General features: G+C 41.1%; 1 protein-coding gene across 3 annotated transcripts in view; it reads right to left on the reverse strand.

The window, feature by feature from the left end:
- The window catches only part of Fhit (fragile histidine triad diadenosine triphosphatase), a 1,508,502-nt gene that overhangs the window by 796,978 nt on the left and 697,057 nt on the right, over nucleotides 1-14,467 (reverse strand). For all 3 annotated transcript variants that reach the window (XM_055599194.1, XM_055599196.1, XM_055599195.1), the window contains one exon: nucleotides 9,633-9,751. In XM_055599194.1, coding sequence (XP_055455169.1) covers nucleotides 9,633-9,735 — 103 coding nt within the window. In that variant the 5' untranslated portion in view covers nucleotides 9,736-9,751. The remainder of the gene's footprint in view (nucleotides 1-9,632; nucleotides 9,752-14,467) is intronic.

Raw genomic sequence — 14,467 nt, forward strand, 5'->3', positions numbered from 1 at the left:
GAAGGAAGGAAGGAAGGAAGGAAGGAAGGAAGGAAGGAAGGAAGGAAAGAAGGGAGGGAGGGAGGGAGGGAGGGATAGGGTAGTTTCATGTGAAACACAATGAAGGAGGAATATAAAATGTAGAAGGCCAGTGCTCCCTGGTTCTAACCCTCCTGCAAGCACAGGCCAAGCTCTCAAAACAGAGGACTAGTACTTCTGAGAAGACTGTTGGCATCCTGTGGCCCTGAGCAGCACACTGAGATGCCTTCCTTAAAAACAGCTATATTACAATCAGACAGGATGGCCCAAAGTTCAGCTGAGCAGGTTTGTGGAACAGCCACACACGGTACTCTGACACACACAGTACACTACGGGAGTCAACCAGCAGACATCTTAAGAGAGGCATTTAGAGCACTTCCTCCAAGAGCTACAACAGGCTAGTACGGGACGGAAAAGGTTTTTTCATGCCACCCACCAGAGTCCCCAGGAACACTGCTCTTGGATGCTCCATATCCCATTAGGAGAGGTCTTTCCAACAAACATCCCCTGTCTCACCTGATAGTGACAGCTGTGCAAAAGTGACACAAGCAATATTGCATGTTCATATTACACACCCAAACTCATAAGCCCAAAGCAACTTGCCCAACCTTGCAGAGGGCTACAGAAGCCTGCAGTTTGGTAGCTCAGCACCGTCAGTCCCGGGAACGAGATACCAGTTTCCTTCTGTAGAGCAGCCTTCTTTCAAGTAGGGCTTTAGCGTACAACAGAAAGCAGAAGGGGGGCGAGTTTCAGCAGCCACCATTACAGTCATTTATCTTCACTCTCACCAATTCTTCCCTAGCACAGTTTAGAAGTTCAGTGAGGTGTGTCTGATTTTGATGTTATTCCTCATATAAGTGGAGACAGGGAGTATGTGTCCCCAACTGCTGTCGCCCCTCTTGCTTAAGTCCCAGATGTTTATTTCAACTGCATAGAAACTCTTCCTCAGTGACTGTCACTTCTGAGCTTCCACCCGTTGCTGACAAGATGGCTCCACACAAAAGCTCCGGGAGACATTTCCTCCAACCAGTTTTCTAGATTCTGCATGTGCAACACCCTCGGTGAAGCTTTTAACATAATTCCTGATGATTTATTTTTACCCTGGCACATCTTATTTAACAACTATTAAAGCAATCATCCCTGGTGAAAAGGAGAATATCATGGTTGACTTTTAAAGTATTAGCATTCAACAGATAAATCTTAGTTCCCACAAAACTCTTGAACTGGAAATAAATCCTGAAGACGAAATGATGTCTTGATAACTACAGCCATTTCAAAACCTTCTAAGAAAAGAGAAAAATTAGAAAACCCCATGAACTTATCCCTCCTATACTTATTTCATCTTAGAGAAAATGATGCCAGCAGCCAGGCAAGAGTGTCTGGTTCTATGCAGCTGTCGATGGACAGTTTCTGAAAGTCATCAAGCTAGTTATATTCTACAACCAACCTTCATAGCTGGCAACTGAGATACAAATAATTAAGCCATCAACAGAAAAATGACTGACAGGTAGAAGTGGCCAAGCATACACATTTTTTTTTTTAAATGACAACACTATGAAGTGGGGCTCATGGGAAAGGTTTTAGAATCTGGGGAATGTAACTTCTTGAAACGCCCCAGGCCAGAATGGGGTAGAGAAAATAATGAATGAGAATAGAGAGTCCTAGGTGAAATCATGATTTCCACGGGTTGGGAGTCGCTACAGGTCTGAGCCTCAGTTTTTCCAGTTAAACGGATCACAGATCATGAGTGAGAAGAAAGGACACTGGCTTCAGAAAAGTACTGTTGGCCACAAGATATTATCTTAATCCATCATTTATGCTGTTGTGGTAGCTAAGGCAGCGGTAGGTTGTGTTTATAGACATAGTCAATCCGAACGGCACAAAGGAAAGGCAGGCAGGCTGTGTAGTACCTCCCCAGCCTCCTGCACACAGCCAGCATTCTCTGACCTGCGGCGCTGAAGGCCATTGGAAGCAGAGAAAGATTTCTATTGTCTTCATTCATAAGTAAACCCACAACTATGCAACACTCAGTGATGCTGAGGGACAGGCATCATGCTGGACCCCAGGGTGCTCTGGCAGCCTCCTCCATCAATCCTCACACTCGTCCTAAGATGGAGTATCCTGGTGTGCCCATTTTCATTACCAAAATACTAAAATATTTCTAGATTGCCTTTATGTGCTGGTGGCCTCCTCCTCTGGCCTCTTTAGAGCTCTCTTCTTTGTGGAAAAAGCTAGGTGGCTATCTGGTGCTGCAGAGGGTTTCTCAGAATCAGAGCTGATGGTGGTGAGTGCTGTGGTCACCGCAGTGGTTACACACAGAATTAACTCCTCTTTCTGAGGCTACATGCATCCTGAACACAAGCTGGGATCCACAGACCCAAACCAAGACTCCTGAGATATGCTCAAGGCCTACAGCAGAAAGCCCAGGAAAATGGCTGAGATTAAAAAACTAATTCAGTTACCTAATGCTTCCCAGAGTCCTTAGGCTGAGACCAGTGTAGGATTTGTGCCCACGAGCTATTTGTGTAAATTTATCGTTATTTTTTCAGTCAATTAGCTTGAGGAAGGAAATGAGAGCTAAGTAAATAAATTAGATCATTAATTTGCAATAAATATAAATTAGTTACGCTAATTATACCAGTTGAACACATATAAAAATTGTGAATATATAATAAATAACAAATAAGGAATATACTAAGGTTCAATGAGAAGAAAGCCATCTGACTGTGTTTTAGAAAAACCACGTATATTCACTCAGCAGAAACTAACAGTTTTGATATGTGTATAAAAATATACGATAAACATTAACTGCCTACTGGTGTTCTAACAAATCTATTTTCATGCCAAATGGAAATTAGAATATATTTCACATTATTTGAGTTAATTATGTGACATTTCTTATGAATAGTGATGTATTATTCCATTCATTATTCCTAATTATGCTCCTTTACAAGTGCAAAGCTGGCACCACTGTGACCAGGCTTTTCCTGTTCTTTCTAATCTGATGACTTACATGGAAAGCAGGTCAAAGATATGCACGGACTATAATGAGCAGAGTTCAGCAGGTGGACCCACGGCAGCACAAAGCTACCTAGAAAGGTACACAAGAAAAAGAAATAGAAATGGGATGAGCTTTTCATATCACAGGATACCCATGTGAGCAGCCAACAAGAGAAATAGTCAAAGTTCAATCCTGAAACATATGATTATCAATGTACCCTCGGCTTTAGCAGGAGAGAGAACATTTCCAATGCTCCCCTTTTTTCTCCTTCTCTGTTAGAAATTGTATATAGATCGGCTGTTTGTAAAGGTATTACTTTCTGCTTGTGAAAAAGCAAAGAGGATTCACAGCCTCTTTGCTGTGTGCTGAGAAATGTGCCACTAAAAGCCCCCGTTATTGAAAAGCCAGTTCAATCTTTCTCCTCCAATGTATAACCAGGTCAGGGCAGCCCTCCATCTCCCTGCGGCGGGGCTGTAGCTACAAGGTAAATCCTGACAGGAAGGAAGTCACAGTCAAGGAAAGACAGTAAAAATGAATTGTCAAGCAATGGGGAGAAAGCTGCATAGGCAACTCGGGGAAGCAGGCAGTAAGGGGACAGCAGAGTCAAGACGCATCTTCATAAAAGGAAGCCCCTCCTGTGAGGTCCAGGGACCACTGTGCACATGCTCCAGGCAAGCCGTTTCCGGGAGGAGGCCACACCTATTTCTCTATTCTGTTGCACATTACACCTACCACATCCACTCCTTCAGTTCTAGATGTCACCAATCTATCTTCAGCTATACACCGAAGAAACAATGTAAGTTTCAGTTCTAGGAACCAAAAGTAAAGTTGGAAAAGGAAGGGTTTCCCCCCTGCCCCAGACACTGTTGACAGATGATGCCTGCTAACCCTAAATGTGACCTCACAGTCACCCCTGACATTATCGACTCTCCATCACCTCCTGAGGTGGTATTCGGGATAAAGCTGACTTGTTTCTTATGCAGCTATTTCTTTTATAATACTTAAGAAAAGTAACTGACACACAAGGTTTGTCTTATGAAAGGAATTGACAAGATCCTCTGTGGTTCTTTCTAGACTCTAAAACCATACACCAGTGAACTGAGAAGGATGACAGCATCCAAGACTGCCCTTTGTTCCCACTTAGCAGTGCCATGGTGGGCTGTTATTAGCAAGTGCCTCTAACTCTTAACAGCCCAAGAAGAGGGGCCCATTTATGTAGAATTCTCTCCCAGTTGATTAATCACTACCATACACACATATTCGAGTGCAATAATCTGCCAATTTAAAAAATGACCATAAGAAAACCACCTCTTCCATCCCAGCTAGGGACCAGGTTGCTCCAGGACATCTCTGAAGATCTCTGTATGAATTCTTAAGCCAGCTAGTATACAGAGGCACACACAAAGCGGAGCAAAGACATGTGCTCACAGCAATTTAAAGATCACAATTCTATCTTTAGCAATAAGGATATTAAAATAGTGCTTGCGCTCATCTTATTTGTACAGGAAGGTTTAAAAAGAAACAGTATTGAGAAATGAAAGATCAGCAGATCCCTAATAACTGTGGTTTCCTGAACAATTAAAGGAGTTCACAAGATTAAAACCCACTCAGGAAGTGACAAATATTTCTGATTTTATGGAAGGACTAAAAGGGCATTTTTATCTATAGTATCTATTCTGCAAGAACCACAGTTAAGGATAAAAGCTATTTTTATTTTTTATTTTTTTCAATTTTTCAAGAGCAAATGTGGTGATAGTCTGAAACCAGAAAAGGGAACATTTCTCACTGAAAATGGTAAAAGTTTGTCTTAAAAAGCATTTGTCAGTGTTTTCTTTCCTCTCTGCTGGGGCAGAGTCTTGCCACACAGTTCCCACTGCAGCAAACTTTTTGTTTGTAATGTGTCAGCAGAAATGTCCCTAAAGTTACTTCATCTAATTCTTCACAATACACTTTGGAAGGCTGTCCCCCATGCATCATCCTAACATTGTTTGGTCCTGATAGCATTCTGTGTGTGATGCTCCTGGTCGGGGGAAAATCTGTGCCTTGTAATAACTGATTCAATAAACTGTTGACAAATGAGTTGTGTGATACAGTATGGCCAGTGAGCAAAGTTTGTCTCCATCATTACATACCATATTCAAAGCATCCACAAACACTGTGTCCCTCCCTCATATGCTAGGGCTCCTTGCACCATTCTGAATAGCAATCCACAGATCAATACACTGTCTGCTGAAAACAACAGGACATAACAAATGAATGATTTTATTTACAATAAAAGCCCCAGTCACCAAATGGATTCCACTCATGTTCAAATTCATTTTTCATGCTCAGCTCGAGAGGAGAGGCAGACAAAGCATAACACAAGGGGAGGGGCAAGGAGAGGTATGAACTGTAATGGTGCCAATTTATTTAAGCCATGAACAAGAGCTGAGCTGCATTGAAACATGTGAATAAAATGTTCAACAAAATTCTGAAGACGCGATTCTTCAAAACGACTCTGGTCTCTCACCAAGAAAGCTTGAAAAGCATTTTCCTGTACTCAGAAATTAATGGATTAAAGACATTCTGACATTCTTTTTCATGTGTTGTACCACAGAGGCCAAAGCCTATTCAGTTAACTCTAAGAACTTGGCAAGGAATGGGAGTATTTGCTTTCTGTGTGAGGGGAGGAACTGAAGTGGTGCTTTTGTGAATGAAGCATTGCATACCTCTGCGGCAGAAGCCTGCCTCTGGCCCTTGCTCTGACAGTTCCTTTTCTACTACAAAAACGATCAAAAAGCCAGGGATAAGGAGACGCGGAGATGACTCAGGAGAGAGAACCTATCAGGCAAGCATGCAGACCTAGGTCTGAATGCCCATAATTCTGACATGGTAGCACACGTGTGCGATTCAATGCTTGCACTGCTGTGGTGAGATGGGTGCTACAGACAGGAGACTCCCAAGAAGCCAGTCTGTGTACACAGAAGCGAAGAGTAAGAGACTCAGACTTAGGTAAGGGCTGACACCTGAGCTCTCTCTCTGAGCTCCACATGTGTGCCCACCCACAGATGCAGACACACATGAAAACTTTTTTTTAAGTCAATAAGAAAAAAAAGGGCTAGTGGGGATATCAGTTCAAAGATAATGCTTACAAGTTACAAGTCATTCATTAATAACAAACCCCCCCCCACAGGGTGCCTGGATATCATTTTTAACAAATAACTGTTCAACGCAAATCACTCCATTTTATATGAAGTTACTATAAAACTACTGTGAAAAATATAAAACTGTCAACTGAACATTTCTAGTGGCCATCAACTTGTTCACTCTTTTTGGACTTAACCCCTAGTCAACACACAACTGAAAACAGAGTTGTAACTGACAAAACAGGATTGGGAAAATCAGGGAAGTCAGCCTCAACACAATACTAGAAACACTGAAATAGTGCAGTGACATGAATTGGGTCTGGGCTTCGGAATACAAAAAAGGCAGACGTTAGCAGGCCTGATTGCCTCGTTCTAGCAACTAAACCACTGTATTTGCTCTTGCTGTCTGTAGTTTCTGCTTTAATTCTAGTTACTGTAGTACTTAGATGCTAGGGAAATGGTTAAGAACAAGTCCCACAGAAAGAAATGATTCTATGCAGAGAAAAGAATGCACAGAGCAAGGGTTGAATGAATCAGTGCATGAAAAAGGAGTGAAATGTCATAAACAATGAGGATGTCTTTACCAAGAGAGGGAAGTATTTACCATAGCAGCATAGTTGAAATGAAAAGTCTGGGGAGAGCCACGGGTAGAAGAGAGCAGAGTAAATGGAAAAGGGAGACATAGGGTTAGCAGATAGCTGGAAAGACAGAAACCAACATAACGTTCTAAATACCTTTGGAACTTGTCACACAGTTTGGGCATTTTAAAAAATGATCTGCCAACAAGGGAAGTGAAAAATGATATGGTCAGAAGCTGGGGGGCCGGGGAGAAGCCTAGAGGCAGAGGTTGAAGAGCACTCGGTGATCCACACGACAGGGTTAGGCTAGGGCAGGCAGGACAGAATGCTGGCAAGGGTAGAAGGCCCCTCACTATTGATTTTATGAAAGGAGCAGAGAGCGCTAGCCACAGATACAACTCCCAAATCTCAGGATAAAAGGCCATGGCTTTCTGCAAGCAAGTGAATGCCTGCTAAGAAGCTTCTCACAGCTGTGACCAACCAAGTCTGCAAAGGTAACGTGAAGGTTACCTAACAATGTAGGAAATCACTGTCTTGATGCGTGGCCTACTGGCTCCAAGACTCAATAGCAGAGATGTGAGGCAGCCTTGCACAGTGGGCTGGTTCCCAAAGCATCCCCACTTTCACGTCCTCCTCAGACAGGAGCAGGTTTCTTCTAAACATGGTCATGCTTGTTAATTCTGGACGATCTCCTACATGCTCTTGGAATCCTCTCACAGATATGGTAACTTGAAAGGACTCACTTTCAAAATGGTGACTCCAGGGCAGTATTTTCACTAAATGCTCAGGATTCACTTGGGGCTCTTTCCGTAGAAGAAGGCATGTATAGGTTCTGTGTCAGATATTTTCCCAGTCTTACTACCACACTTTCACCAATGGTTCAAGTTATTAATTATCAAGTTATGAATAAAAACTCACAAAGCAAAGTCTCCTCCATCCTTAACCACTTAACATACAGTATGTCCATGTGACATCATGTTTCCCTAGTCCACGGTATGAAGATTCAGTCATCTAAATACTCATTTTCATCCCAAGTTCTCTTTCTCTTGTAAAAGTCAACTCAAGCTAGCATGTCGAAAACAATGGAATATTACACCTTTGTTCTTTTGCCATCTGACTATATTTTTCTTTAAAGATTCTCCAAGACAAAATGATCAACAAAAACTTCCAGTGAAACCAAAGGGAGAAATAAAAATGCTTGTAGTCAATGCTTGTAGTCCAGGAAGTTCGGGTCCGTTTCAAGAATGCAATATAAACTTAATCCAAAACTTATAAGCTGTTCTGCTGCCTAGTCTTTCTAAATCATGCTGGCTTCAGCTTTTCCCTTTCGCAAGCAGAGAAAGCTAGCCTCTCAATAGTGAGCACTTAGGCTCAACTTTCCCTTTAAAATTTTATAAAAAGAGATTTAAATGTTAGAAAGAATAATTTTCATAGAACATTGCTACTCATTTATAACCTCTTCATTGTTTTCATAAATTTGCAAATGTTAATCAGGCTAAATTTGGGCTCAGGACTTTGAGAGAATACTATAGAACCACAATTTTATTTGTTAAGGCTGAAAAAAATTACTCCAAAAATATCTTGAAATATGTATACATTGAGGACCATAGTAAGGAATTCACTTCAAAGCCAAACCATGGTTCAGTGTGGAAAATACAAATTATCTTAAAACATGAAGCTTGTTACCCCTTGCACAATAAAATAAAAAGATAAAGAAAAATACTATGGAAATGCCATAAAATCCACAGGTACACAGCCAAGGGGGGGGGGTGTTTAGCATGACAAAACACCTCCACTGAGTGTCCCATCCATTGCAACCTCCACTGCCTAGGAGGATGAAGCTCCTACTGAATCCTGTAGAAAGTTCTTCCAACAAAACAAAGTTACTCAACCAGCACTCACAGCGGAGAATGCCCTAGAAACGAGGGGTTTTCCCAAGAGAAAGTGATGTTTCAAGTTCCAACACAGACCACAATATTCATAACATGTTCAACTGTGTCTCACAGTAAGGTCAGAAGCTACACCTGTAAAGTCTCACCAATGAGTTTGTCCAAACATGAGCTGAAACAGGACAACACTAATCAATGAGAGAAAGTGGATGGAGAAGACCAGGAGCTGTTAGCTCTACACAAAAAATTGTAGGCAACTAAGGAATGCTGAGAGTGGGAGAAATAGTCTTCCCTAGGGAAGACATACCAACTAGTTATCCAATACCAAATCATCAGCCCTGAAAATACACATATTAGGAAAATTATATACACCAACCAGGTTATGTTTAAAAATACATATGCATATACATGAATATACATGCATATACACATATATGTATTAGCAACAGTTAATGAAAAACAAGGACATTAATTTGTAAAAGAAAGAGAAGAGATACATGGGAGGGCTTGGAGAGAGGAAAGGGAAAGGGGGAATGATGTGATTATGTTACAATTTCAAAAATAAAATAAAAGCATAAATTTAATAATCTCCACTAAGAAGAGAAACAGTCCCTTTCTAATTCTCCTGCAGTCCTTTAATTCCACATCAGAGTCACCATCCAGTTTCTAACCCTCCATTAAAATTCACAACGAATAAAAAGTGCCCATGATATTCATTGGACCAATTTTAGAAACACCTATTTATTTACACAGCTATGGTAGTGAAAAGGTCAACCAAAAATTCCCATCCAAAGCTACAGTTGCTAAGCAACCCTCCTTAGTAGTTCTGCAACATTGCTCAAGCATATTGCAGGTGCCACCAACTGGATTCAAAGTAAATATGAATAACATCTTACCTGGTCACTTTGAATGTGGAGGAAGGGAGATTCCTTGCTTACCTTTCAGGGACAAACAATAAAGGCTGAATCTATATTGACTTGGAGGGTTCGACACAAATGCTTCTTTTACAAGAAAAGGATACGGCCAGGTACAACGGGCTTCCTATTCACCAAGGCGAAGGACAGTTCAGTTTTGAGAAATACCACAGAGGGCTTGATAAGATGTTGGCCAAATCTAAATGACATGGTCTCACAGTGAAATCTGAAAGAGGAAATAATTTAGAAAATAAGCATTCAAAAGAGCTAGCTAGTAACTAGGTTCATTAGAAGGCAAATTTCATTAGTGAAAATTCTTAAGTGCAAAGAGAATGCCATTTAAACTGGGCCCTTTAAATCTCCCCTTAGATGAAGTCCAGGTAAGTGCTCTTGGCATATTCCCATCTCCCTGCAATGTTGCCTTGATTCCAGTAGTGCTGCCAAGCAGCAGCTATACCATGGGTGACAAAGCAGTTTGTCATGCCTAAACTCTCTGGCCCTTCAGGGTGTCACCTCAAATCCACAAAGTCCTGTTTGTTCGATACTTAATTTTGCCATTGACCTGCTCATCTCTGTTTATATGGAAATATCTACTGTAAAGTACTGAGTACAAACCTAATTCTTAAAGGCTTCTTTCACATGGTTTTATCTTTGTTTGTATAGCAGCAATTTAGCACAGGAACAAACACTGTCTAACCTCACCTACAATGACAAAACACGCATTCCCTGAGAACTATTGCAATTCAATTGCCAAAATTGGAAAAACAAAAAAACGAAGGAATGAGCAAAACAGAGTTTCAGATGATACTAGCTCCCGACTCATGCAGACATAGCCCAGACAAGGAAAGCTATTTTTTCCCTGTCCTTCTTTGAGGAGAGGCCCAATGACAGCAATCAAATGTCCCCTGCGAGCTTATGTGTTGAGAGTACTTGCTGCCACTGCCCTGGGGGTGGGGGTCTCAAATTTAGGAGAAGGGGGTGGTTGGAGGAGGTAGAAGACAGGGGGCAGAGCCAGGGCTTTGAGATTATGCCTGCCTTCTGGTGGGTGTCTCTCCATTTGCTCTATGTGGAGAGATAAATAGCTTGCTCCCACAGCCATGATTTTCTGCAAATTAGAACTCTGAAACCCTGAACCAAAATAAATCCTTGCTACTGCAAGGTATTTCTAACAAATCTTTTGTCACAGCAATGTAAAAAAAATAATGAACATGAGAAACAATGAAATGAAATTGGACACTTGGAACACTGAGCCAAAGCTATCCATGCCCCAGGAACAATCTTAGCGAGGGAGGTGATATCTACACACGCGTGACCCTGTGTGACTAAGGCCCCTACATGTGTGTACGTCAAGAGCCACTCACTAGAGATCTATAACCAGAGACCAACTTACATGAAACCCAGAGATGAAAGATGAAGATGAAAAATCAGAAGAAAGGATGAAGTTAGGAAAACGGAAAGCTTTTTTTTTTTTTTTTAAAGTAGACCAATAAATGCATAATGATTTAGTGAGTCAAATGTTTAAAGTGAGAGGTATGCAAAAGTCTTCCATTGTAGTGGACTAGAACTTGGCATATTTGGTACTAAGGACTCATGTCAAGGACAGAACATACCGGTTTTTAAAATACAACCAGCTCATAAAAATTAAGGCCAGTAAGGCTTTCAAATACCACCTAATCACGTGGCTTTTGGAGCATGCTCTCTGGGAAGCTTTCAGGAAAGTGAATTCGTATTTTCTATAGTTCCAGCCACGTTACCTTAAATTTTCTATGGTTGATGATGTCACCATGTTCTATGGGTAGCACTCTTCTTCTTTGCCTAGACCTAGGTCTTAGGAATTGCCCTTAGTACCCTTCGTCCTCTAGCACACTATTGCTTGGGGAGTGGATATGGGGCACAAAGTGAAAAAAATCAAAGACAAATCCTTCGGCCAGTCATTGTCAATGCTACAAAAGGCTTTTTGTTGGCGGTGGTGGTTTTACTTTACTTTTAGTTTTTTACAGTTAATTCACTTTATATCCCGATTGCAGCCCCCTCCCTTATCTCCTCCCAGTCCCACACTCCCTACCTCCTCTCCCCATATCTCCCTCCCCCAGTCCACTTGAAAAGGAGAGGCCTCCTCTCCTACTATCTAACGCTAGGCTATCAAGTCTCATCAGGCCTGCCCTGCCTGCACACTCTTCCTCAGTGGACCTGCAAGATCGCCCCAACAAGGGGAAGTGATCAAAGAGCAGGCAATTGAGTCAGAGACAGCCCTGCTCCCCTTATTAGGACACCCACAGGTTGACTGAGCTGCCCATCGGCTATATCTGAGCAGGGGGTCTAGGTCCTCTCTGTGCATGGCCTTTGATGCATCAGTCTCTGCAGGAGGCCCTGGGGCCAGATTTGCTGGCTTTGTTGGTCTCCTTGTGGAGCCCCTGTCTTCTCTGAGTCCTTCTATCCCCCATTCTTCCATAAGATTCCCTGTGCTCTGCCCAAAGTTTGGCTGTGAGTCTCCGCATCTGCTTCAATCCCCTGCTGGGTGGAGTCTTTCTGAAGACATCTATGGTAGGCTCCCATCCTGTTCCCTCTCTTCAACCCCTTTAGGTGTCTATTCTGTTTGCCCTACTGAATAAGGATTAAGGATCCTCTTTAGGGTCCTCCTTGTTGTGTGGCTTCTTGATGCCTGTAGATTTTAGTATGTTTATCCTGTATCTATGGCTAATATCCATTTATAAAGCAGTATTTACCATGAGTGTCTTTCTGGTTCTGGGTTACCTCACTTGGAATGATCTTTTCTAGTCCCATCCATTTGCCTGCAAATTTCATGCTTTCCTTGTTTTTAATAGCTATTCCACTGTGTAAATGTACCACAATTTCTGTATCCATTTGTTGGGTGAAGGACACCTAGGGTTTTGGGGTTTTTTTTCCAGATTCTGGCTATTACAAATAAAGCTGCTATGAACCTTGTTGTATGGTAGAGCATCTTTCAGATATATGCCTACGAGTGGTATAGCTGGGTCTTCAGGTAGGTAGCGCTATTCACAATTTTTTGTAGAAAGTACCAGATTGATATCCAAAGCGGTTGTACAAGCTTTCATTCCACTAGCAAGGGAGGAGGTGCCCCTTTCTCAACATACTCTCCAGCGGATATTGTTATTGTTACTTGAGTTTTTGGTCTTGGCCATTCTGATGGGTGTAAGATGGAGTCTCAGAGTGGTTTTGATTTGCATTTCCCTGATGACTAAGGATATTGAGCATTTCTTTAAGTGTTTCTCTGCCATTTGATAATCCTTAGTTGATAATTCTCTGTTTAGCTCTGTACCCCATTTTTTAATTGGATTATTTGGTTTGTTGGTGTTTAATTTTTTGAGTTCTTTATTTACTCTGGATATTAGTCCTCTGTCTGATGTAGGGTTGGTGAAGATTTTCCCCCAGTCTGTAGGCTGTCATGTTGTTCTGTTGACAGTGTCCTTTGCATTATAGAAGCTTTTCAATTTCATGAGTTCCTGTTTATTAATTCTTGATCTCAGAGCCTGGGCTGTTGATGTTCTGTTCAGAATGTTATCTCCTGTGCCAGTGAGATCAAGGTACACATTTAGTGTGTCTGTTTTTATGTTGAGATCTTTAATCCACTTGGACTTGGAATTTTGTGCAGGGTGATAAATATGGACCTATTTGCATTTTTCTATGTCTAGATATCCAGTTAGACCAGCACCATTTTTTGAAGATCCTATCTTTTTCCATTGTATGGTTTTAGCTTCTTTGTCAAAAATCAGGTATTCATAGGTATATGGGTTTATTTCTAAGTTTTTGATTCAATTCTATTGATCTACCAGTCTGTTTCTATGAGAGTACCATGCAGTTTTTATTACTCTTGCTCTACAGTACAGCTTTAGGTCATGGATGGAGATAGCCCCAGAAGAACTTGAATTGTACAGGGTTGTTTTAGCTATTCTGGGGTCTTTTTGTTTTTTCCATATAAATTTGAGAATTGTTCTTTCAAGGTCTGTAAAAAATTTTGTTGGCATTTGGATGGAAATTGCATTGAACCTACAGATTGCTTTTGGTAGGGTAGCCATTTTTACTATGTTAACTCTACTGATCCATGAGCATGGGATATCTTTACACCTTCTGATTTTTTTATTCTATTTCTTTCTTCAAAGACTTGAAAGTTTTGTTTGTTTGTTTGTTTCATACCAGCCTTTCACTTTCTTGGTTAGGGTTACACCAAGGTAGTTTATGTTTTTTTGTTTTGTTTTGTTTTGTTTTTGGCTATTGTGAAGGGTATTGTTTCCCTAATTTCTTTCTCGCCCTTTTGTCTTTTGTGTACAGGAAAGCTACTGATTTTTTGAATTAAATTTGTAACCAGCTATTTCGCTGAAGGTGTTTATCAGCTGTAGAAGTTACTTGGTACAATTTTTGGGGTCACTCATGTATACTATCATATCATCCAAAAACAGTGATACTTTGACTTCTTCATTTCAAATTTTTATCCCCTTGATCTCCGTTAGTTGTCTTAGTGCTCTAGTTAAGGCTCCAAGTACTAAACTGAAGAGATATGGAGAAAATGGGCAGCTTTTTCTTGTCCCTGATTTCAATGGGATTGATTTAGGTTTCTCTCCATTTAGTTTGATGTTGGCTATAGGCTTGCTGTATAGTGCCTCTACTATGTTTAGGTATGTGCCTTGTGTCCCTGATCTCTCCAAAACTTTAAACATGAAAGGGTGTTGGATTTTATCAAATGCTTTTTCGGCATCTAAGAAGATGGTCATGGTTTTTGCTGCTGTTGTTTTGTTGTTGTTGTTTGTTTTTGTTTGTTTGTTTCAGTTTGCTTAGATGGTAGATTACATTGATGGATTTCCATATATAGAACCACCCCTGCATGTTTGGGATGAAGCCTACTTGGTCATGGTAGATGATATCTTTGATATGTTCTTGGATTCAGTTTGCTAGTTATTTTATT

Source organism: Psammomys obesus, unplaced genomic scaffold (assembly GCF_907164565.1).
Source record: "Psammomys obesus unplaced genomic scaffold, mPsaObe1.curated_primary_1811, whole genome shotgun sequence".
Taxonomy (NCBI): Eukaryota; Metazoa; Chordata; class Mammalia; order Rodentia; family Muridae; genus Psammomys; species Psammomys obesus.